This window comes from Dipodomys merriami, unplaced genomic scaffold (assembly GCF_024711535.1).
Source record: "Dipodomys merriami isolate MVZ:Mamm:240054 unplaced genomic scaffold, mDipMer1.0.p SCAF_98, whole genome shotgun sequence".
Lineage (NCBI taxonomy): Eukaryota > Metazoa > Chordata > Mammalia > Rodentia > Heteromyidae > Dipodomys > Dipodomys merriami.
The window spans coordinates 2008036-2032862 of NW_027206601.1; the positions used below are offsets into that span (position 1 = coordinate 2008036).

A 24827-nucleotide genomic window follows, 5' to 3' on the forward strand; every position below is an offset into this window, starting at 1 on the left:
TAGCATACACAAAGCCCTGTGTTCAATCCCCAGTACAACAAAGGTGATGCTGTGCACTGGAGAGGCCAGTTAACCGGTGCTATATAGCAAATTTCAAGCCAACCTCACAAGAAAAAAAAAAAATCCAGGTACTGGTGGCTCACATCTATAATCCTAACTTTTCAGGAGGCTGAAATTTGAGGATTAAAGTTCAATGCCAGCCCAGGCAGTAAAGTCCATGAGACTCTTACCTCCAATTAACCACCAAAGAAGCCAGAAGTGGAGCTGTAACTCAAGTGGTAAAGAGCTAGCCTTAAGCACAGAAGCTTAGGAACAGCCCTAAGGCACTCAGTCCAAGCCCCAGGACACACACACACACACCAGGACACACACACCAGGACACACACACCAGGACACACACACACACACACACACACACACACACACACACTAACAGCACAGGACACACACACACACCAGGACACACACACCAGGACACACACACCAGGACACACACACACACACACACACACACACACACACACATACACACACACACACACACACACACACACACACACACACACACACACACACACACTAACAGCACAGGTTTAGGCTGACCAGTTTGTTTACTACTTTCAAAATCCAACTATTCTTTCCAGTTTCCTGGATTACCATGGTAAGCTGCAAACAAAAACCAAAAGTCTACCTTCCTAATGTGCATATTAAAGAGGATTATTCACTCTGCACACGCCTAATGCCTGTGATCAAACGCCCTAATTCTTAACACAATCCAAGCAAAAAATTGTTACCTCTCAGGCACTCGAGGGAGGAAAATAAGTGTCACATTTTTGGCACAGTCACAGAGCTAAGATTTCCTATTTCTACTGAGATCTTGGGCTGGGGATGGGGGTGTAGCTCATAAGAAAAGCACTTGCCTAGCATTCCTTATGCCCTGGATTTAATGCTCAGCACCAAACACTCCACAAAACCAATACCTACTGACAGATTCAAATGCAACTCCTGCATAGTTATAAAAGTGCTGCTTTTCTCAAAAAGTAGCAGAAAGTTTAATGACACAGATCTACTTCAAGAAAATGACATCATGACTTTTGAAGAGGACACAGATAGGCCCACTCCTCCAGTTGCAGAACCCTGAAGACAAAGCCTGCCCCTCCCAGTACCCGGACCTAAAATGTCCAATGCAATTTCCTGACAACAAAGAATGAGCTATAACTCATGGTCCTCAGAGTACAGAACTGACCAGTTCCTTAGAATCTACCCCAGGACCACTGCCCTCCTATCTTCAGACAGAGAAACTGACCTCGATGAGTCTAACTCATCCCACTAGAATCATGAGGATAACCTAGTAGGCTCTAGCACAGACCCATATAAAAAGCCAATGGTTTCAGCCACAGAAGTGTCTCTCCTAGGAAAATGGAAGTTTGAGATGAAGGTGTGGGAAGTGCTGGTCCGGCCTGAGGCCTGTCATTGGCTTGTAGATGGTGTCTTCAGTTATCCTTAAGTGTTCTAATCTCTTCTTATACAAACAAGAGTCAAAAGACTCTCATTTAAATTTAAACAACTCTTTAGAGACTGTCACCTTCTGAGATCCTGAGGGTGGAAATTTAAACACTTGAACTTGGGAGGACAGGATTCAGGTCACACAGGTAGGAGCAAGAATGAGAAGAAAGTGCAAGTGAAACATTGCCCACATCCACATAGTTTGAAGTTGGGCAGGGGGACTGCATTTGTATTTGAAGCCTTTCTTTCTTTCTTTCTTTCTTTCTTTCTTTCTTTTTTTTGGCCAGTCCTGGGGCTCAGGGCCTGGGCACTGTCCCTGAGCTTCTTTTGCTCAAGGATAGCACTCTACCACTTGAGCCATAGCACCACTTCCAGCTTTTTCTGTTTATGTGGTACTGAGGAACAGGGCTACCACTAAGTCACAATCCCAGCCCTTGAAGGTTTTCTAAGAGGAAGGTTTTCCTAATAAGTAAGGTGGCTAACGCCTGTAATGAGCTATTAGGAGGCAGAGATGAGGACCACTGTTCAGGCCCAGCCCCAGAAGAAAACTTCACACAAGTTTGTCTCATGCAGTGGTACATGCCTGTTGAAACAGGAAGCTTGATCCAGGCCGGCTGGGTATAAAGACCTTACCTCAAAAATAACCAATACAACCTGGACACCAGTGGCTCATGCCTATAATCCTAGCTACTCGGGAGGCTGAGATCTGAGGATTGAAGTTCAAAGCTAGCCTGGGCAGGAAAGTCCCTGAAACTTATCTCCAATTAACACCAGTGGCACTATGGCTCAAGTGGTAGAGTGCTAGCCTTGAGCTGAAGAGCTCAGGGACAGTGCCCAGACCAAGTTCAATACCCACAACTGACATTAAAAAAAAAAATTCAAATAGAGCCAGAGGTGTGGCTCAAGTAATACAGCCAGAACCTGCCTAACAACAAGGCTCTGAGTTCATTCCCGAGTACTAACAACAACAAAAAGAAAGGCAGCTCTGATCACTTGTACCAAAGCCTACTTCTTACACTCACCCTTGGTTCTACTTCCTGAGCAACAGCTGCAGGCTGGGTCTATGTATCTTGAACCCTCCAGTACCTGTGCCTAGCATTATAGGTACTGATGGATAAACGAGTGGACATACACAGACACCTGCAGTGGCTCCAAGTGCACAGAGGCCCAACACTAAACTCTCCCTGCCCAAGCAAGGTCAGCACAGTGGGGCCATCTCCATCACTTCTCTGCTTCAGAACTTTCCTACAAGGTCCCACCATGCCTTCCCTGACACACAGGAACAACTGCTCTCTTATATTCCCTAATGTTATATATAGGCAGCTAAACTGCACTGTGCTAAACATATAGGCATTCAAATAAAGATGATTTAAGCACTGAATAGGTTTACAGGACTTAATCTTGACTGTTTAACTATACTGTAAAGTGACAAAGAGGAGACACTGGTTCACTTTTTTTTTGGTCAGTCGTGGGGCTTGAATTCTGGGCCTGGTTGCTGTCCCTCAGCTCTTCAGCTCTAGGTGAGCGCTCTACCACTTGAGCCACAGCACCACTTCCAAAGAGGGGACACTGCTGAAACAGTTACCAAACATTAAAAGGTGTAATTCTATCCCAGACACTAACCTAAGAGTGACTTGGCAGGAACATGCACTGACAGTCCAGAGCCCGAAACCTAGGGGATACAGATTCTTTCTCTCATTATAGAAATCCCAAAAATATTCTGAAGTATCCAAAATAATGTATGCTTGTTACCAAAGTGCTATGCTTTGAATGTGTCTGAAAGTTGATGTGCTGGAAAGCACTGCAACAATGCATTGGGAAGTAGCCCTTGCATTACCTTTTTTTTTTTTTTTTTTTTGGGGGGGGTCAGTTGTAGGGCTTCAACTCAGTGTCCTGTCCTTGAGTCTCTTTGTGCTCAAGGCAAGGCTAGTGCCCCAATACTCTTAATACTTAAGCCACAGCACCACTTCCAAGGAGGCAGACCTTTAAGAGGTGATTAGGTCTGGAGGGCTGAGCATTCAGGGATAATGCCTAAATCTCAGGAGATTATTATGACAGTGGATTGTTTTGTTCAAAAGCCAATTCAGGCCAGGAGCTGGTGGCTCAGGCCTCCAGATCTCAAGAGGCTGAGATTTGAGAACACAGTGAAAGCAAACCCAGACTCTTATCTCCAATTAACCACCCACAAACGGAAGTGGAACTGTGGCTCAAAGTGGTAGAACACTAGCCTTGAGCAAGAAGAGCTCAGGTATAGTACCCTAAATTCAAGCCCCACAACCAACAACAACAACAAAAACAAAGCCAATTCAGAGGCTGGGGATGACACTTGGTGATAGAGCTCATGCTTAACATGTACAAAGTCTTGGGTTTAGTCCCCAGGACCACACAAACAAACGAAATGGGAATTCAGCCTCCTTACTCTCTTTGTCCTTCCACTCTCCGTTGATGCAAGAAGTCCCTCACCAGATGCCCCCTAAATCTGGGACTTCCCAGCCTCCAGAAATAAGAAATAAATCTGTTCTTTATAAATTACCCAGTTGCAGATGTTCTGTTATAGCAGTACAAAAACAGATTAAAATCCCTCCATTTTCCCCTCAGTTTATTTGAATGAAGCAAATCTCAAAAAGTATTATTCCAGGGGCTGGGAAGGTGGCTCAGTGGTAGAGTGCTTGCCTTGCATGCATGAGGCCCTGGGTTTGATTCCTCAGCACCACATAAGCAAAAAGAAAAAAGCCGGAAGTGGCTCTATGGCTCAAGTGGTAGAGCACTAGCCTTGAGCTGGAATGCTGAGGGACAGCACCCAGGCCCAGAGTTCAAGCCCCACAACTGGGCCCACAAAAAAAAAAAAAAAGTATTATTTCAAGGCTGGGAAGGTGGCTCAGTGGTAGAGCGCTTGCCTTACATGCATGAGGCCATGGGTTCGATTCCTCAGCACCACATAAGCAAAAAGAAAAAGCTGGAAGTGGCGCTGTGGCTCAAGTGGTAGAGCGTTAGCCGTGAGCTGACAGCGCCCAGTCCAGAGTTCAGGCCCCATGACCGGACCACCCCCCCCAAAAAAAAAGCATTATTCCACCTATAGAAATGTCACTGTATAGAGGTCTTTCAGATCAAAATTTAACAAGACAATACAAATATCACATCCAACAAGACAGTAATAATTGCTCATTATCACCTAATATTCATACATATATTTCTAAGAAACTAAGAGTCTCACGGCCTTTGCTGTCCAGGCTGGCTTTGAACCTCAATCCTCAGCTCTTAGCCTCTTGAGTAGCTAGGATTACAGACATGGGCCACCAAAGCCCAGCTTCAACCACTGTTGGATAAGACACAAGACAAGTATCAGGAAAAAGCCTGCCAATTGTCTTTAAAGGTTTAAATCTTGTCTTTTTTGAAGGAGCTACTAAAAGATTTTAAATGTCAGCCTGGTGCTAGTGACTCTTGCCTATAATCCTAGCTACTCAGGAGACTGAGATCTGAGAATCATAGTTTGAAACCACCCCAGCAGGAAAGTCTGTGAGATGATTATTTGTCGGTCATGGGATTTGAACTCAGCCTGAACGGTGTCCATGAGCTGAAGTCTTCAGCTGAAGGCTAGTGCTCTACCACATAAGCCACAGCGCTACTTCGGTTTTCTGGTGGTTTACTGGCAATGAGTTTTCCTGACTTTTCCTGCCTAAGTCTGTGAGAATTTTATCTCCAATTAAATCACAGAACAAATGGGGCTGGGAAGATGGCTCAGTGGTAGAGTGCTTGCCTCATATGCATGAGACCCTGAGTTCGATTCTTCAGTACTACATAAGCAGAAAAAGCCAGAAGTGGTGCTAAGGCTCAAGTGGTAGAGCACTAGCCTTCAGCTGAAGAGCTGAGGGACAGCACCTAGGCCCAGAGTTCAGACCCCACGACTGACAAAATAAGTAAATCATAGAAAAAGCCAGAAGTGGCCCAGTGGTTCAAGTGGTAGAGTGCAAAGGAGCTCAGGGAATGGGACAGCACACAAGCCCAAAGTTCAGGCCTTAGGACCAGCAACAAAAAAAAAAAAAAAAAAAAGAATTAAATGTCCAAGTTTTAATTCCGTTCCACTTATTAAGCCAGAAGTTGTGGGAAAAGTTTTTAACAGGTATCTCTGGTTGACCATAATGATAATGACGTAAGCCCCAAAGTTCAAGAATTGGAGATAACATCAAACTGAATAAAGGAACAGAAGAGGAAGGTTCTGCCAGCCTGAGCTCAGCAGAAACCAGGTAAACTGTTAAGTCATGGCCTGGATAGGAATCCATGCCCCAAGGCTCACCAGCTTACGGTGAATGAGCCAATATAGAGAAAACATTCAACTCTAGCTTAGGTGATGACATCACAACTGGTTATCTCTTCTACTGGAGAAAACAAAATTAATCACCAGCCTTGACTCTGCTCAGAGTCCAAAAAAGGTAGAAGGGCTGGGAATGTGGCCTAGTAGTAGAGTGCTTGCCTAGCATGCATGAAGCCCTGGGTTTGATTCCTCAGTACCACATAAACAGAAAAAGCCAGAAGTGGCACTGTAGCTCAAGTGATAGAATGCTAGCCTTGAGCAAAAAAGCACAGGACAGCACCCAGGCCCTGCGTTCAAGCCTCGGGAACAGGAAAAAACAAAACACAAAGTTGGAAGTAGAGCTATGGCTCAAGTGGCAGAGCACCAGTATTGAGAAAAAAAGCTAAGGGACAACTCCCAGGCCCAGGGTTCAAGACCAATACCAGCACAAAAATAAAAATAAAGCTGGGCGCTGGTGGCTCACACCTGTAATCCTAGCTACTCAGGAGGCTGAGATCTGAGGATCGCGGTTCAAAGCCAGCCCGGGCAGGAGAGACCGTGAGACTCCTATCTCCAATAAAACCACCAGAAAACCGGAAGTGGCGCTGTAGCTCAAGTGGTAGAGCGCTGGCCTTGAGCTGAAGAGCTGAGGGACAGCGCCCAGGCCCAGAGTTCAAGCCCCATGACCGACCAAAAAAATAAAAAAAAATAAAAAAATAAAAATAAAATTGTAATAGAGAAGCAGCCACCACAGGGCTCCTGAAGGCCAACTGGCTACCTTCCATTTCAATTAAGATTTTTTTAAATGGAGCACTTTGTAGGTGGGCAACTATAATCCTAGCTACTCAGGATGCTGAGATATGACCATCAAAGTTAAAAGCCAGCTGGCACAGTGAAATAATTATCTGTAATTAACCATCAAAAAGCTGGAAGTGGCCCGCACCGGTGGCTCATGCCTGTAATCCTGGCTATTAAGGAGGTTGAGATCTGAGGATCGCAGTTCAAAGCCAGTCTGGGCAGGAAAGTCTGTGAGACTCTTCTCTCCAATAAAAACCACTAGAAAACCGGAAATAGTGCTGTGGCTCAAGTGGTAGAGCACTCGCCTTGAGCTGAGGGGCAGTACCGAGGGCCGGAGTTCCAGCCCCACAACCGACAATAATAAGCTGGAAGTGGAGCAGTGGGTCAAGTGGTAGAGCCAGAAAAGCTCACAGACAGCGCCCAGGCCAAGTTCAAGCCCAAGCCCCAGGAATGACAAGCACAAGCAGACACAGACACGGATGGACACACACACACACACCCCAAAGTGGGGCGCACTACATAAAACGATGAACAGCAGCATCAATTAGAGTCTCTATGTAGGGGTGGGTGGGAACATAGAACCCCAAGATTCTGTTTTAAACATGTCTGTAAAAGTGAACACACACGTTTACCAAAATGAAAATGATAGGCAAGACATGAATATTATAAAGCATTTATTCGAAAAGGATACATTTTATTAAAACCCATCTTCCACTTTAATGGTAGCTTGTCCCACATGGTTTTTCCAGTCTCCTTAAAATGTTCGTTATCAACTACTCAAGCCTGTAATTAAAGCCACATTTTTAACTACATAAACTAAGGAGCTTCTTGAACTACGTCCTAAATCCCACTGCCAAAAGTAACGTCACTGCAGCCACTCAACGGTCTTAGGTACGAGCGACACTCGCCCAGCGAGTGGGCCGGGACCTGAGCCCCATCTGCTTTTCAGACATCCCAAACCCGGCCAGGCGGCCGCCGACCCACCCGCGCTCCGCACAGCCCGGACGCCTCCGGCCCCGCTCCGGGCCCACTTCCCCACAGCCCCAGCCCGGCGCGCGGGAAAGGCCCACCCCAGGCCGTGCGGACCCAACGCGGGGCGAGCCGCGGCGGGACCTCAGCGAAGGCGCGGCGTCCGGCTCGCGGCCACAGGCCCACCTGACCATTGTCCCGGGGCCCCCCGGCCCTCCGGCCCCCGCCGCCCGGCCCGCCCCCGGGGGCCCGCCTCCGACCCGGCACCCCCGGACCCCCACGGCAGACGCGCCGGCCAACGCTCACCTTCTTGCCCTTCTTGCCCTCCTCCTCCATGTCGCCGCGTGTGGCCCCCGCGGCCCGCCCCGGGAGCCCCGCCGCGAGCGGCCGCTACATGCTCACTCCCTGCCCACCGCCCCCTCGCTCCCCGCGTTGCCTGTCCGCCCGCCCGCAGTCTCCGCCCTGGCCGCGCCCCGCACCCGCACTTCCGGGCCCTAGGGAACGGGCCCGCCTCGCGAAGGCCCCGCCCCCACACGAGCCACGCCCCTTCCAGCCGCAAATCGCACTTCCGGGTCTTACGGAGGCGGGCCGCCCCCAGCGAAGCCCCACCCCTAGATTCCTCACACTCGCACTTCCGGGCCCAAAGGGCCGGGCCCCGCCCAGCCGAGCAAATCCCGCCGCTTTTGGAGGGCGGAGCGCGCAGTTCCCGCTCCGGGGTAAGGCCACGCCCATTTACCGGGGTCTGGAAGGCCAGGAATACTTTGCCGGGCCGCCCGCCGCTCGCCACGCGCCCTGAGGGGGCGCGAGCTGAGCTCCAACTTTTCAATTCTGCCGCCATCTTTAGGGCGGCCAGTTTCCCAGCCTGCCGCGGGCTCCGAGCCGCCGGCCTCGGGTCCCCGGGCGAGTGCAGGCGCGTGCGGGGCCGGCGGGGAGCTGAGCCTGCGGGTGACGCGTAGCAGAATCCCCCGGTTGGGTTAAACTGGGATTGTCGGAACTCAGGCTCGGGCGTAGCTCGGGTTAGCGCGGCCCCCGGAGTCTGACCAGCAGGGACTGGCTTGTGGCCGCACACCCCACACGCCCCAGGTAGGCAGCTCTGACTGTCACCATGCTTTCTGGCGCCAAACTCAGTTTTCTTTTGAGCGTGCGTCTGTAGGAAACTAGAATATGCCACCCAAAACGGCTTCATCGGCACAAGGATTATCTCACACTGATGATTGCAGAACCCAGAAGCTACAGAAACAACAACGCGCTGAGGCTGGTGGCTCATGCCCAGAATACTAGCTGCTCTGCAAGCTGAGATCGAGGCTTGCAGTTTGGAGTCCCCAGAGACCCTCATCTCCAGTTAACCACGGGGTTACCCTTGTGGGAGAAATATTCACATTTATAAATCTCCATGTGCAGAAGCATCTTTACTCCACACCAGGAAAAAATGACTACATCTTCAGAAACACTGCAGCAGAGTAGGCCTAGATTTAAACCTGCAAAACCTTATTTCCTTCTATGATGCTTTTTCTGGTCACCTTTCCACAACCAGCAACTCCTCCCCACATCCTGCATTTAAAATGATTTTAGGGGGCTGGGAGTGTGGCTTAGTGGTGGAGTGCTTGCCTAGCATGCATAAAACCCTGGGTTCCATTCCTCAGTACCACATACACAGAAAAAGCCGGAGGTGCAGCTGTTCCTCAAGTGGTAGAATGCTAGCCTTGAGTAAAAGAAGCACAGGGACAGTGCCCAGGCCCTGAGTTGAAGCCCCAGGACTGGCAAAAACCAATGGTTTTAGGGGAGGGAAAGTGGGAGACAAATGAGGGAGGAGGTAACAAGTTTGCAAGAAATGTACTCACTACTTTATGTATGTAACTGTACTCCTCTGTACATCCCCTTGACAGTAATAATCTTTAAATGGTTCAAAGCCGGCCAGGGCAGGAAAGTCCGTGAGACTTATCTACAATAAACCACTCAAAACCGGAAGTAGTGCTGTGGTTCAAGGTAGAGCACTCACCTTGAGCTGAAGAGCTCGGGGAGAGCACCCAGGCCCAGAGTTCAAGCCCCACAACCAAAAATAAATAAGTAAAAATAGGTCTGGGAAGGTGGCTCAATGATGGAGGGCTTGCCTTACATGCATGAGCCCCTAGGTTCGATTCCTCAGTACCACATAAGTGGGAAAAGCTGGAAGTGACGCTGTGGCTCAAGTGGTAGATAGCTTGCCTTGAGCTGAAGAGCTGAGGGACAGCGCCCAGGCCCAGAGTTCAAGCCCCACAACTGATCAAAATAATAAGTAAAAATTAAATGATTTTCCCCAGCCTATCACCATGCACCAACATCAACTCAAAATGGATTAAAGACCTTAACATTAAACCTGAATCTCTGAAAATACTGCAGGACAGAGTAGGAGAGACACTTGAACTAATAGGCACAGGAAGGAACTTCCTGAACAGAGTCCCAGGGTCACAACAAGTTGGAGAGAGACTCGACAAATGGGACTACCTTAAAATAAAAAGCTTCTGCACAGATAAAGCTATCGCAACCAAGCTAGAAAGACAACCAACTAATTGGGAAAAAATATTTACCAGCAATATATCAGACAAGGGGTTAACATCCTGTATATACAGGGAACTCAAGAAACTAATCCCTCCCAAACCTAACAAACCAATTACTAAATGGGCAAGGGAACTAAAGAGGGACTTCTCAAATGAAGAAATAAAAATGGCAAAGAAACACATGAGGAAATGTTCATCATCCCTGGTGGTAAAGGAAATGCAAATAAAGACAACCCTGAGATACCACCTTACCCCAGTCAGAATGTCCCACATCCACAAATCAGCCAATGACAAATGCTGGAGGGGATGTGGAGAACGAGGAACGCTATTACACTGCTGGTGGGAATGTACACTCATACAACCACTTTGGAAAGCAGTCTGGAGGGTCCTTAGAAAGCTAAAGATTGACCTCCCTTACGACCCAGTCATACCACTTCTAGGCATCTACCCTGAACAACAGGAACCAATATACAAGGACACGTGCACCTCCATGTTTATTGCAGCACTGTTCGCAATAGCTAGGATATGGAAACAACCTAGATGCCCCACCATAGATGAATGGATCCAAAAATTGTGGTATCTATACACAATGGAATATTATGCAGCCATTAGAAATGACAAAATAATGGCATTTGCAGGGAAATGGATGGAGCTAGAAGGAATCATGTTGAGCGAGGTAAGCCAAGAACGAAGAGACAAACAGTACATGGTCTCCCTGATAAGTGGATGATAAATCCAAAATGTTAGGTGATATAACAAAACTAACAGGACTTAAGAAACAAAGAACTCCCACTCATCTGGTTGAACCACTACCAAATATCCCCATACTGCTGATCACATATATGGTATATAACATGTGAGCACCGTTATATATTACAGACTGTGATAGACAATTTGCTCCAGGAAAGTTAGAATGAACTTGTGACTTTAAATGAGCATCATTATTCCACAATACTGTGAATTTCCGGAAATTAAGTAATCACTTAATCACAATTAAAAAAAAAAGAACCTTGGGGAAGGGAGGGAGGGAGGGGATGGTAGGGGGAAAACAATGGAGAGGGTAACAATGTTCAAGAGGAAGTGTACTCATTACCTCACTCATGTAACTGTAACCCTCTGTATAATATCTTTACAATAAAAAAATTTTTTTAATTAAATGATTTTATAAGGGCTGAGAATGTGGCTTAGTGGTAGAGTGCTTGCCTAGCATGCATGAAACCCTGGGTTTGATTCCTCAGTACCACATAAACACAAAAGGCCAGCAGTGACACTGTGGCTCAAGTGGCAGAGTGCTAGCCTTGAGCAAAAGAAATTCAGAGATGGGCTGGGAAGGTAGCTCAGTGATAGGTTGTTTGCCTTGCATGCGTGAGGCCCTCGGTTTGATTCCTCAGCATCACATAAACAGAAAAAGCCGTAAGTGGCACTGGCTCAAGTGGTAGAGCACTAGCCTTGAGCTGAAGAGCTGAGGGACAGTGTCCAGGCTCAAGAGTTCAGGCCCATGACCAAAAAAAAAAAAGCTCAGGGACAGTGTCCAGGCCCTGATTTCAAGCCCCAGGACTGGGTAAAATAAATTTTTTTTTTTTGTCTCAGCGCTCTATCACTTGAGCCACAGTGCCACTTCCGGTTTTCTGGTGGTTTATTGGAGAGAAGAGTCTCATGGCCTTTCCTGCCTGGGCTGGCTTTAAACCGCAATCCTCAAATCTCAGCCTCCTGAGTAGCTAGGATTACAGGTGTGAGCCACCTGTGCCCTGCATAAAATGATTTTTAGAAGCCTGAATTTAAAATCACCTCTCTTAGACTTACCAATTTTATTTCCAATGTATATGAAGCATACATGGTAGCAAACTTAACTGTTTTTCTATCATTAATCTTTATTTAAGGGTCTTATATGAGAATTTTTTTAAGTACAGGGAAAATTATATTTCTTCCCTGAAGAATTGACACTACCTTCCCCCCCCACACACACACACACACGCTATTGTCACAGGTCCATACAGATGCCAGGCAAAATCCCAGGTACCTGCAAACTTGTTTGATGTGCTGGCAGGGCAATCCACCTAAGTCCAGCTGTAAATATCCCATTGTAGGTCCATTTGAAAGTTCCCACCTCTCTTTTTTTTTTTTTTTTTTTCCTTTATTTTTTTTGGGTCCGGTTGTGGGGCCTGAACTCTGGGCCTGGGCGCTGTCCCTCGGCTCTTCAGCTCAAGGCTAGCGCTCTACCACTTGAGCCACAGTGCCACTTCCGGCTTTTTTCTTTTTTCCTTATATGGTGCTGAGGAATCGAACCCAGGGCCTCAGGCTTGCAAGGCAAACGCTCTACCACTGAGCCACCTTCCCAGCCCTCCCACCTCTCTTGACCTAGTAGCTTCTTAGTTAAGTTCTTCCTCCTTGCTCAGACCTCAAAAAAAAAAAAAAAAAAAAAAACCAACTCCCGAAAGTGGCTCAGTGGTAGAGTACTTGCCTCACATGCATGAGGCCCTGGGTTTGATTAGTCAGCACCATATACACAGAAAAAGCCAGAAGTGGACACTGTGGCTCAAGTGGTAGAGTGCTAGCCTTGAGCCTACAAGCTAAGGAACAGCGCCCAGGCCGAGTTCAAACTCTATGACCGACAAAAAACAAAAACAGCTCCTGTCCCAGCTTCTTTGCACAACCTCCAACCCTGCAGGAATGTCTGTGCCCCTCACTGTTCCTCAATAAACAGTCCTTGCCTGTTGGTGATCAAGTACAGCCTATTCCTTTTCCATTCTCCTCCATTTTCCCCAACACTCCCATTGTTAGATTGTTTGAACTTTGCCAGAAAACCACACAGACACGTAGGGACAGAGAACAAAGGAAAAGTGAGAAGATCACCAGCTATTTTCTGAGGTCTAGAAAGGACTAGAATGTACTAGGAGGCAGAGACATGAGTGTAAGGTTTTAGGTGAGGAAAGAACACACAGGAGGAGGAGGTAAAGCTAAAGAAAAAAAAAAGTTTATTGGGGTACGCTCCCATGCGAACTCCCTGGTCAGGATCAGAGAGGTTGCACTGAGTATAGTTGTAGCAGAGCTTTTATAGTCAGGATAAAAGCAGCACTTGTGTTGAGTGGGGACTTTTGGCATGTAGCTTGTTTTGTTAGTTTGAGCAGTCTTAGGCCAGTGCACTTGAATAATGGTTGACTCAGATGGTGTTTTTAGTAAGGACGTGGTCTTTCTCTGCAGCTGTCTGTTTTCCCCTCACAACCTGACATTTTTCCTGCCTGCCTACTTCCTCCAGCAACCTGACAGTAAGGGCTGGGGGCTTCATCATGGTGGACTAGGATTTATGGCTGCTGTCCAAATAGTAGATAAGGGGTCTTGAGCTGCCCAGACCTGAAGGTCACTCTAAGGGGCTCTTGTTGCCTTAAATGGTGGTAGCTGCCCCAGAGGAGTGCCATCCCAAGGTAAAGGGGGTTGGAGGCTGATTATTTACTGACTTTAATAAGTGGGCCTAGTGTTGCCTAGGAGCATGCTAAGCTGTGGAGAGGGGAAGGAGTACACTAAGCTATGGGAAGGGAACTCATTTCACTAACACCCATATATAAACCACTTGGCCTGGAAGAACAATGGAGTTTTTCATTTGAAATACAGTTTTGGGGGCTGGGATGCATGCATGAAGCCCTAGGTTCAATTCCTCAGTACCACATAAACAGAAAAAGCTGGAAGTGGCGCTGCAGCTCAAGTGGTAGAACTCTAGTCTTGAGCACAGAGAGGGCTCAGGGACAGAGCCCAGGCCCTAAGTTCAAGCCCCCAGACTGGCAAATAGAAAAAAAATGAAGGGGCTGGGAAGGTGGCCCAGTGGTAGAGTGCTTGCCTTGCATGCATGAGGCCCTGGGTTCGATTCCTCAGCACCACATAAGCAAAAAGCCGGAAGTGGCACTGTGGCTCAAGTGGTAGAGCTCTAGCCTTGAGCTGAAGAGCTGAGGGACAGCGCCCAGGCCCAGAGTTCAGGCCCCACAACCGGACTCAAAAAAAAAAAAAAGAAAAAGAAAAAAAATGAAATACAGTTTTGGAGAAATTCTCAGAATTGTGATAGTAGTTAAAATACTGTCATAGATAGGCAGGCAGCTATGTGGCTCCCCAGTTTAACTGCATTGAACTTTGATTATATGATTCTTAGGTTTTAGGATTTTGGTTTTTTTTTTTTGTCGGTCGTGGGGCTGGAACTCTGGGCTTGGGCGCTGTCCCTGTGCTCTTCAGCTCAAGGTGAGCGCTCTACCGCTTGAGCCACAGCAGTACTTCTGGTTTTCTAGCAGTTTATTGGAGATAAGAGTCTCACAAACTTTCCTGCCCAGGCTGGCTTTGAACCAAGATCCTCAGATCTTGGCCTCCTGAATAGCTAGGATTACAGGCGTGAGCCACCGGCGCCCGGCTAGGTTTTAGGGTTTTTTGTTGTTGTTGTTTGCTTGTTTTCCAGTCCTGAGCTTTGAGAGCTGTCCCTAAACTCCTTTTTGCACAAGACTAGCACTCTACCACTTAAGCTATAGTACCACTTCTGGCTTTTTCTGTGATTAATTAGAGATGAGTCTCTTGGACTTTCTAGCCAGGCTGACTTCAAATCATAACCCTTAGATCTGACTCTCCTGAGCAACCAGGATTACAGGCATTAGTGGCATCCAGTATATATATATATATATTTTTTTTTTTTTTTGGCAGTCATGGGGCCTGAACTCTGGGCCTGTGCACTGACTCTCAGCTCTTCAGCTCAATGCTAGTGCTCTACCACTTAAGCCATAGCGCGCCACTTCCAGCTTTTTCTGCTTATGTGGTCCTGAGGAATCGAATCCAAGGCCTCAAGCGTGCAAGGCAAGCACTCTACCACTGAGCCACCTTCCCAGCCTCCAGCAGTATTTCTTTATTTCCTTTTTTTTTGGGGGGGTGGGGTCTGGTTGTGGGCCCGAACTCTGGGCCTGGGCACTGTCCTTCAGCTCTTCACCTCAAGGCTAGCGCTCTACCACCTGAGCCACAGCGCCATTTCTGACTTTTTTTTCTGCTTATGTGGTACTGAAGAATCAAACCCAGGGCCTCATGCATACAAGGCAAGCTCTCTGCCACTAAGCCACCTTCCCAGCCCCCCAGAAGTATTTTTTTTTATTTCTTTTTCCTTTTTTTTGGATCCGGTCGTGGGGCCTGAACTCTGGGCCTGAGCGCTGTCCCTCAGCTCTTCAGCTCAAGGCTAGTGCTCTACCACTTGAGCCACACCTCACTTCTGGCTTTTTTCTTCTTGCTTATGTGGTGCTGAGGAATTGAACCCAGGGCCTCAGGCAGGCAAGGCAAGCGCTCTACCACTGAGCCAACTTCCCAGCCCCCCAGAAGTATTTTCTTAATACCTGGATAATAAGCATTTTTCTCTCTAGTGAATTTTTGGTTATTGGTTTTGGAAGGATCCTTCACATCCATCCCAAGGGACTACCCACATGCAAGCAGGCACACAAGAAAGATTATTACAAGGTTTATTAGATAAGCCATATTTCCCCCAAAGAGAGAGCACTTGGTATCCGTCCCTACCCAGGTAGCAGAAGGGTCTGGGTGCAGGAAGTGAAGTAGGTAGGTGCTCAGGAGGGTCTGGGCAAAGAGAGGGAGTGGCCAGTGTAGGGCGGGAATTCTAGGGCAGGGAGGAACTCAGGTATGGATGGAGCTCAGGACCAAAGGTAGGCATATGCTAACAGGTTTACTTAAAAGCTCATTCTGAGGGCTGGGAAGGTGGCTCAGTGGTAGAGGGCTTGTCTTGCATGCCTGAGGCCCTGGGTTTGATTCCTCAGCACCACATAAGAAAAAAGCCGGAAGTGGTGCTGTGGCTCAAGTGGTAGAGTACTAGTTTTGAGCTGAAGAGCTGAGGGACAGCGCCCAGGCCCAGAGTTCAGACCCCACGATCGGACCTTCCCCCCCCCCCAAAAAAAAACAACTCATTCCGACTAGGTTTGTGGGTCAGTGGTAGAGTGCTTGCCTAGCACGTGTGAAGCCGTGGGCTGGATTCCTCAATACCAAATAAACAGAAAAAGCAAAAGAAGCTTGGGGACAGTGCCCAGACCCCCTGAGTACAACAAGCCCCAGGACTGGCACCAAAAAAAAAAAAAAAAAAGAATAAAAGAAGAGCTTACTCCCTCAAGTGGGAAGTCTTCATTCTTTGGTCACATACTCGACACTCCACAAAACTATTTATCTGTGGAGTTCTCTCACCTGATCTGATAGCAAAGAGCCATGTACTAAGCGGACTTGCCTCAAGCACTGAAGGGTCCACAAGGCCAGTTTTTGCATGTGAGTGGCCTTTAGGCTTGAACTCAGGCCCTGGGCACTGCCCCCAGCTTGCTTCACTTGGAGATAAAGAGTCTTATGGAGCCGGGCGCTGGTGGCTCATGCCTGTAATCCTAGCTACTCAGGAGGCTGAGATCTGAGGATCGCGGTTCAAAGCCAGCCCGGGCAGGAGAGACCCTGAGACTCCTATCTCCAATAAACCACCAGAAAACCGGAAGTGGCGCTGTAGTCAAGTGGTAGAGCGCTCGCCTTGAGCTGAAGAGCTGAGGGACAGCGCCCAGGCCCAGAGTTCAAGCCCCACGACCGACAAAAAAAAAAAAAAAAAAAAAAAAAGAGTCTTATGGACTTTCCTTCCCTGGGCTGGCTTCTAACCTCCATCCTCAGATCTCAGCATTCAGAATAACAAGGATTAGGGGCTGGGAAGTTGGCTCAGTGGTAGAACGCTTGCCTTGCATGCATGAGGCCCTGGGTTCGATTCCTCAGCACCACATAAGCAGAAAAAAAAAACCCGGAAGTGGCGCTGTGGCTCAAGTGGTAGAGTGCTAGCCTTGAGCTGAGGTATGGTGCCCAGGCCCAGAGTTCAGGCCCCATGACCAGAAAAAAAAAAAAAAAGAATAACAAGGTATAAGCCACCAGTGCCTAGGATTTCTAGGAGATCTTAAGCAAACCATCACTTTGGGTGAGCATTAGTTTACATGTCAGTAATCTGGGATTTTTTATGTTTTCCAAGCAGGGTCTCTGCTGCCAAAGCTGACCTCAGATTCATGTTAGGAGGCTGAAATCTGAGGTTTGCAGCTCAAAGTCAGCTCAGGTGGTAAAGCCTGAGACTCTTTTTTGGGTCTAGTCGTGGGGCCTGAACTCTGGGCCTGGGTGCTGTCCCTCAGCTCTTCAGCTCAATACCACTTGAGCCACAGAGTCACTTCCGGCTTTTTTTTCTTTTTGCTTATGTGGTGCTGGGGAATTGAACCCAGGGCCTCAGGCATGCAAGGCAAGCGCTCTACCACTGAGCCACCTTCCCAGCCCCAAGTCTGAGACTCTTATCTTCAATTTAACCACCAAAAAGCTGGAAGTGGACCTGTGGCTCAAGTGGTAGTGAAATAGGGAAGCTAAGTCTAACTTCTTGCAGCCATCCTGATGCCTCTTGCTGGGTGGAGGGAATTCTCTACCCAGTGTTGAAAAGTGAGCTAGGAGGTTTACTTCAGGTCATAGCCTTAGGAAAGCTTTGCATATAGAGAATGCTCTGATTTTGCCTTGATCAACTCCCTAAATGGCTTGAATCACCAGCCTCTGGGTAGACCCTACAGGAAGGTTGAGGCCTGTCTTCCCTAGATGGAAAAGTTTTGATGTACCTAAATATGTCCATGTAAGGTCTGGCAACTTGGTTTCCTGGTGGGGGAAGGTGAAGTGCCCCTCCCCCTCTCCATTGATAGGTGTACCTGATAGGTTACTAAACCTGTCAGTCCAGTGCCTGGGACTAGGAGTTTCCTGTGACCCTCCCCCTAACCTGTCCCTACTTAGGCCGCGACCAGCTCCGGCATGAAGGCCAAAGAGAAAAGAAAGAACAAAAGCAATACCAACAATTCAGCTCCAATGGAGAGTTGAATTGGGACGCAGTGGTGACCAGAGAAGAGTCAAGCCCCATGTCTCACTGTTCCTATCCTGTCTCCAAGCTGTACTCTGGTCATCGTGGTGTCCCAATTCAACTCTTCATTGGAGTTGAATTGTTTGTTGGTATTGTTTGGTCTCTAGCTCCACCCACACCTGGGCCCCCCTCCTATTCCTGGAGTTCCCTCTGTACAGCTGGCCCCTCCCTCTCTCTCTCCGCCCAGACCCACCTGAACTTCTACCTACCTTACTTCCCATCCCCCCCACCCTCCTGCTACCTGGATGGTGACTGAGGCCATGTGCTCTCTCTTGGGGGAAATATGGCTCCTCTAATAAACCTTATAATAATCTTTCTTCTGTGCCTGCCTGCCTCTGCGTGGGCCCCTGAGATGGATGTGTCCGAACCTCTTACACTTTCTTTCCTCCTCGGCCTTCATGGGTCAATTTTGTAGCTGTGTTAAGTGTATTTGCTGGCTGCTGGTCTTTGAGACAAGAGTCCACCATGCAATTGCCAGCCTTTTAATAAAGACTCCCGACTCAACCTCTCAAAATGTGACTTCTCTGTTGTCTCACCTTACAACAGTAGGGTGCTAACTTTGAGAAAAAAAAAAAAAAAAAGCTCAGAGGTAGCACCCAGGTAGGCCCTGAAGTCAAGCCCTAGGACCAGCACCAAAAACAAACCAAACAAAAAACCGCACACGATTCATGTTTTATTTTATACATGCATATAAAGTGCTCCACTGCCCATCCCCCTAACTGAGGCTGTTTACTTTCCTGTGACTCATTCTTTCTCATTCTGTCTTTCCCCCCTTTCAGGGATTTATATACTATAAAGTAATGGAATATATTTACTAGGTGCAATACAGAAAACATGGATTGCACTGATCTACTTTTCTAGTAGAATCAAGAATCAATCTGCCACCTTTACAGTTTGATATCCAAGACCTTTGAGTAGGTATTAACCACCTCTTAATCTTTAAAACTGACCCCATTCAGAACACTAAAACCTTGTAAGTCTTAGCCATATCTCCAACAAACCAAGTTCTTCCCAATCTCGCAGCCTTCTGTTGTATTTTCCTGTCCCATAGATGATAAAATATAGTAACAAACCAAAAATCTCATCCAAAAGTCCTATCCATCTAAGTAAAGGATAAAATGATTTTGTGGTGTGTGTGTGTAAGAGAGAGAGAGAGAGAGAGAAGAAGGGAGGGAGGGAGAGAAACAGCACTGTCCCTGAGCTCTTTCACTCAAGGCTCTACCAAGTTAGACACAACTGTTCTGGCTTTTTGGTGGTTAATCAGAAATAAGAGTCTCACAAGAGGGCTGGGAAGGTGGCTCAGTGGTAGAGCGCTTGCCTTGCATACATGAGGCCCTGGGTTCGATTCCTCAGCACCACATAAGCAAAAAGGAAAAAAAAGCCGAAAGTGGCACTCTGGTTCAGGTGGTAGAGCCCTAGCCTTGAGCTGAAGAGCTGAGAGACAGCACCCAGGCCCAGAGTTCAGCCCCACAAAAAAAAGACAAACCACAAATGATAGCCCATTTAAGAAGGTGGGGTATAATAAAAAATAAAAGAGTCTCACAAGATTTTCCTGCCCAGGTTGGCTTCGAACTGATCCTCAGATCTTAGCCTCCTGTGTAGCAAGGATTAGGATTACAGGCATGAGCCACCAGCACTCAGCTGATAAAATGATTTTTAGTTATAACTATAATAGATTGAGTATTGCAACCCACTTTAGGGGATCACAAGACAAAAAAAGAACTCATTGTATACAATTCATCACATTAGGTAGGATTAAGGAACAAAATACTAGTAGTCCTAAAAGCCAGGTAGGGCCTACCACTGAAAAAAGCTGGCATGAGGACTTAGGGGCTGCGCATACAGAAATTCAAACCATCATCTAAGGAAGGAACAACCAATCAACAAAACCCATGAGAAAGAGCTAATAAATAAAATCCAGAGTAACTCCCTAAAAACCTGCCCCAAACTTCATATTGGCTCAGCAACATCCCGTTGTGCTTGCCCGCCCACTGTTCCATTAAACAGCTTCCTTTTCCTTCTCTTGCGTCCGTAATTATTTTAGGGACTGTGGCTGTAAAATTCACTACAAGAGGGAAGAATTCTGTGTGGGGCTGGGAAGGTGGCTCAGTAGTAGAGCACTTGCCTTGCATGCATGAGGCCCAGTATTCGATTCCTCAGCACCACATAAATAGAAAAGGCCGGAAGTGGCACTGTGGCTCAAGTGGTAAAGCGCTAGCCTTGAACTGAAGAGCTGAGGGACAGCGCCCAGGCCCAGAGTTCAGGCCCATGACCGCCCTGGGGGGGTAGGGGGGGGAAAGTCAATGCCTAATGCCTGTTAATCCTAGCTGCTCAGGAGGCTGAAATATGAGGACAGTGATGCAAAGCCAGCCAGGACAGGAAAATCTGTGAGACTCTTCTTTTTGTCGGTCATGGGCCCTCCTGGGCCAGCCCGGATACCCGGGCCCCCATGTCCCCACCCCGCAGACCCCTGCGTGTGCCCTCAGCACCCAGGCAGAGGAATTAACTCCATGCTCGGGCTCACGAAGGAAGGCACAGGAAGAGCTCCAGAGCAGGCACAGGCCAAGGGCGGGATCGCCGCGCAGCCCCCCGCAGCCCGCACGCCTCAGCGTCCGGTGATGTCATCGCGGGGGGGGCGGGGAAAGGTGCGGCCGCTGTGCGCGCGCGACGTGGGCGGGTCTGCGTGTTGACGTCAGGACGCGCTGTGCGTGCTAAGCTTCTAGCTACGGCGGGCCTCGCAGTGGAGGTTGGGGGGGGGGTGCTCGTTGTCGCACATGGCAGTCATCCGCCTCCATCGGGGACCCCAGTCGATGCCGGTACTTGTTTTTGAGCTAGGGTGGGGGCCATGAGGGCTGGGGGTCGGTGGTGCGTGGCGCGGAAGGTCAGGCTGCAGGGTGGCAGCGCGGGCCCCGGGCTCCTCCTTGTGCCGGCCTAGCAGTTCTGTGCACGGGCTGGCGCGCGGTGCCTCTCGGGTCGTTCGGAAGAGGCATAGGCCAGGTTGCGTGGGAGCCTCGGAGGCAGAGCGCTAGAAACGTGCAGCGTGACCTGCGACCTCGTGGGAAACCTGCCTTAAGACAGACTGGAAGCTGGGAAGATGGCTCAGTGGTAGAGCGCTTGCCTTGCATGCCTGAGGCCGTGGGTTCGATTCCTCAGCACCACATAAGCAAAAAGAAAAAAGCCGGAAGTGGCGCTGTGGCTCAAGTGGTAGAGCTCTAGCCTTGAGCTGAAGAGCTGAGGGATAGCGCCCAGGCCCAGAGTTCAGGCCCACGACCGGACCCAAACAAAAAAGACGTACTGTAGCGGGGAGTGGGTGGGAGGTTGAGGGGCTGCAACTGGATGGTAACTTGGAGCCATCAATGCAGCTAATTACATTTGTCCAATAGGCCGGTGCTCTGAACAGATCGAAGATTTCACGAAACAGGGACGGCTGACGCACAGCAGATTATCCGGAACATGGACTGGTAAAGTCACGTTGTGAAGGTTTAGGTACACCTTTCTAGAGCCAGGTCCATGACCATTGGGATGTCTTGGTCTATATCCTAGCTCAGAAGTGTTTTCCAAGCTGCAAAGTACATGTGGATATAAAAAAGGAAGTTTATGTAATTACGTGGTGTTGTTTCTGTGATCATGAGTTTAAAAAATTCATGAGTTTAAGAACACTACAATTTTCCTGAGGTGTAGTCATGGGACCTAGGAACCAAGCTTCAAAACCATTAGTGTGTATGTATGTGTTCTTGTGTTTGCCTGTGTGCCAGTACTGGAGCTTGAACATAGGGCCTGGATAACTTTTTCCACAAAGAACACAGCTCTATTTCTGGCTTTTGGATGGTTAATTGGAGAGAGTTTTATGGATTCTACTGCCTAGGCTGGCTTCAAACAGTGAATGTCAGTTGCAAGCCTCCAGCGTGCTTGAGTCTGCTGTGACTCCTGCATTCCTACAGTGCTTGCCAGAACAGTTTTGAAACGGTTTGAGGCCTTGCCCTGTTCCATCCAGAGCAAGGTTATAGAAATTTCAGACAATTGCTTGCTCCCTTTTGGATCTGGTATGCAGTCATCATGTTGATCTTTAAATGGCACCACTTTGAACATCTTAAATTCACTTTGTCTTTTGTGCCAGTCCTGGGGCTTGAATTCAGGGCCTGGCCACTGTTCCTGAGCTTTTGTGCTTTAAGGTTCCTAGCATTTCAGCCACAACTCCACTTCCAGTGTTTTGGTGGTTATTTGGAGTTAAGAGTCTCATGGGGGTCTAGGAAGGTGGCTTAGTGGTAGCATGCATGAAGCCCTGGGTTCAATTCCACAGTGCCACATACACAGAAAAAGCTGGAAGTGGCACTATGGCTCAAGTGGTAGAGTGCTAGCCTTGATCAAAAGAAGGTCAGGGACAGTGTCCAGGCCTGGAGGAGGGGGGAGTCTCATGGACTTTCCTGCTCGGGCTGGCTTTAAACTCAGATCTCAACTTCCTGAGAAGCTAGGTTAACATTGGGCCCAGTTAGATTAAGGTCAAATTTTTGAGGCATCACCATTAGACAGTTTTATTTTTATTTATTTATTTATTTATTTATTTATTTTTTGTCGGTTGTGGGGCTTGAACTCTGGGCCTGGGCGCTGTCCCTCAGCTCTTCAGCTCAAGGCGAGCGCTCTACTACTTGAGCTACAACGCCACTTCCAGTTTTCTGGTGGTTTATTGGAGATAGGAGTCTCACGGTCTCTCCTGCCCAGGCTGGCTTTGAACCGCGATCCTCAGATCTCAGCCTCCTGAGTAGCTAGGATTACAGGCGTGAGCCACCAGCGCCCGGCTTATTAGACAGTTTTAGATTCAGTGCAGATGAGCCACTGGTTACCCAGCTAGAAACTAGCAGGTTGAGATTTGAGACCACCCCTCTCTGGACTACATCCTAAGTCTTACAGGTAGCATCTGGGAGGATGGGTAGAATCCAGAAGATGGGGAAGCTCTCATGCATGTGCTGATTTGGTGTGAAGGCTATTGAGTAGAGAGGGATAGGTGACATGAAGTTGTCTGCTTAGTTCTAACTCTCTGACTCTGCAGTCCAGGAGTTGTCGATAAACACCCTCGCCCTGTCATCAGGAAATCAGAAGTGGAGAGTTACTGCCATCTGGTGAGTTGGAATTGGCTGCCCTTTTCCTCTGGGTGGACTTTTTTTTTTTTTAATTTTTTTCTATTGTTATTATTTATTTATTTTTTGGGTCCGGTTGTGGGGCCTGAACTCTGGGCCTGGTTGCTGTCCTCAGCTCTTCAGCTCAAGGCTAACGCTCTACCACTTGAGCCACAGCGTCACTTCCGGCTTTTTTCTTTTTGCTTATGTGGTGCTGAGGAATCGAACCCAGGGCCTCATGCATGCAAGGCAAGTGCTCTACCACTGAGCCACCTTCCCAGCCCCTGGGTGGACTTTTAACTTCTCTGCTTTTTTTTTTTTTTTAATGACTTATTAACTGCTCTTTGTCTCTAATTGAGGTGTTGTTTTTTTTTTTTTTTAAGACAGTCTCCCTAACAGCTTGGGCTGGTCTCCGTGAAACTGGCAGGCTACCTTGTTAGCTGCAAGGAGTAACATCTCACACCTCACAGCCCCCTTCTCTCAGGGCCTCTACTGTATGTCATTGCACCAGCACACACAAAGCGGTCATCCCTTCCTCAGTGTTTCAGCAGTAATCCCAGGTTGCCAGAGCTAGAAGAGCCCTGAGGTGGGTGGAGCAGCCCACAAATCATCCCAACTGTGTAGTGTCTGGTGGGCCATTCTATGGAGTCTGGTCTGTATAGGGGTAAGTATGAAGGAAGGCATTCTAGTGAGTGACTTTGCTTCTCTTTTGTATGGTAACTTCCTATGAGTCACCTGGTCAAGCAAAGGTTTAAAACAAACAAAACAACTTATTCTTGCCTTCCATGTTAAAGGCAGGGAATTGAGACCCAAAAAGTTTGTCTTTAAGCTCACATGTCTATTTGGGGGTTGAAGACTCTTGGGACCTAGCTATCTAAATTTGGGGTGGCCTTTGTGGTTTGGATATTACCTGCGTGAGGTCAGTGGGCCACAGAGTTGTCACTAATGTGGGAGTGTGGTCTGGAGCTAGAAACTTAGATTCAGTTTTCTGAACAATTGGCAGTAGTAATGGCTCCTGATTGTGTGTGACATCACTTCACAGCATGCCTTGGTATTTGTCATCTCCTTTTTACAGATGAGGACATGGATATGGAGACATGAGCCCTGGCTATGAACACCTAGTGAAAGTGGGAACAAAATTTACAGCTTAATTATCCAGATAGTTTTCAAGCCCTGCCTGCTTGCCTTTAGAAGGAATCAACAGTTTCATGTTCTTGGTCCAGGATAGTGTATCTCAGGTCCTCCAGCATCTCCTGAATGGAAAACAAAAGATACTTAATAAATGTAGCTTTAAATACCACTGGCCCCAGCCTCTTGTTTCTTCTTCCCTGTACCAGGTAAAGATGCTCTGTCCCTTGGAATGCTGGGTGGTGGTCACCACAGAGCCAAGACCACCATTTGAATTCTGCAGTAGAAGTGATAGGGGATGCAAAGGAACTAAATCCTGGGATTCTCTGCCTTTGGCTCATAGAACATTCTGTCCCTTCAGATAATCTCCACTGTGTGGTGGCTCAGTCCCAGAACCAAGTGGATTGTGTTTAAAGTCATCCTGAGTAAAGTGTTAACAAGTTGGGTGTGGTGGCACGCCCATCATCCCAACTATGCAGAAAGTGAATGGGAGAAGTAAATAGTCATAGTACAGGTCTGCCCAGGCACAAATGTGAGACCTTACATCTCTACAAGGAGATGAAGTGACT

General features: G+C 47.9%; 1 protein-coding gene, 1 long non-coding RNA gene and 1 other non-coding gene across 3 annotated transcripts in view; 2 read left to right on the forward strand and 1 right to left on the reverse strand.

The window, feature by feature from the left end:
• Positions 1–7993, reverse strand: part of Ccm2 (CCM2 scaffold protein) — a 62731-nt gene extending 54738 nt beyond the window's left edge. The window contains exon 1 of the mRNA XM_070014615.1: positions 7871–7993. Coding sequence (XP_069870716.1) covers positions 7871–7900 — 30 coding nt within the window. The 5' untranslated portion in view covers positions 7901–7993. The remainder of the gene's footprint in view (positions 1–7870) is intronic.
• Positions 7994–20723: 12730 nt separating this feature from the next.
• Positions 20724–24430, forward strand: LOC138822030 (uncharacterized). The gene is made up of 5 exons (XR_011370304.1): positions 20724–20832; positions 21400–21477; positions 23064–23133; positions 23514–23794; positions 24206–24430. It is a non-coding gene; the product is annotated as an uncharacterized lncRNA (long non-coding RNA).
• On the forward strand, positions 21907–22038 carry LOC138822084 (small nucleolar RNA SNORA9). The gene has a single exon (XR_011370314.1). It is a non-coding gene; the product is annotated as a small nucleolar RNA SNORA9 (small nucleolar RNA).
• Positions 24431–24827: the final 397 nt, after the last annotated feature.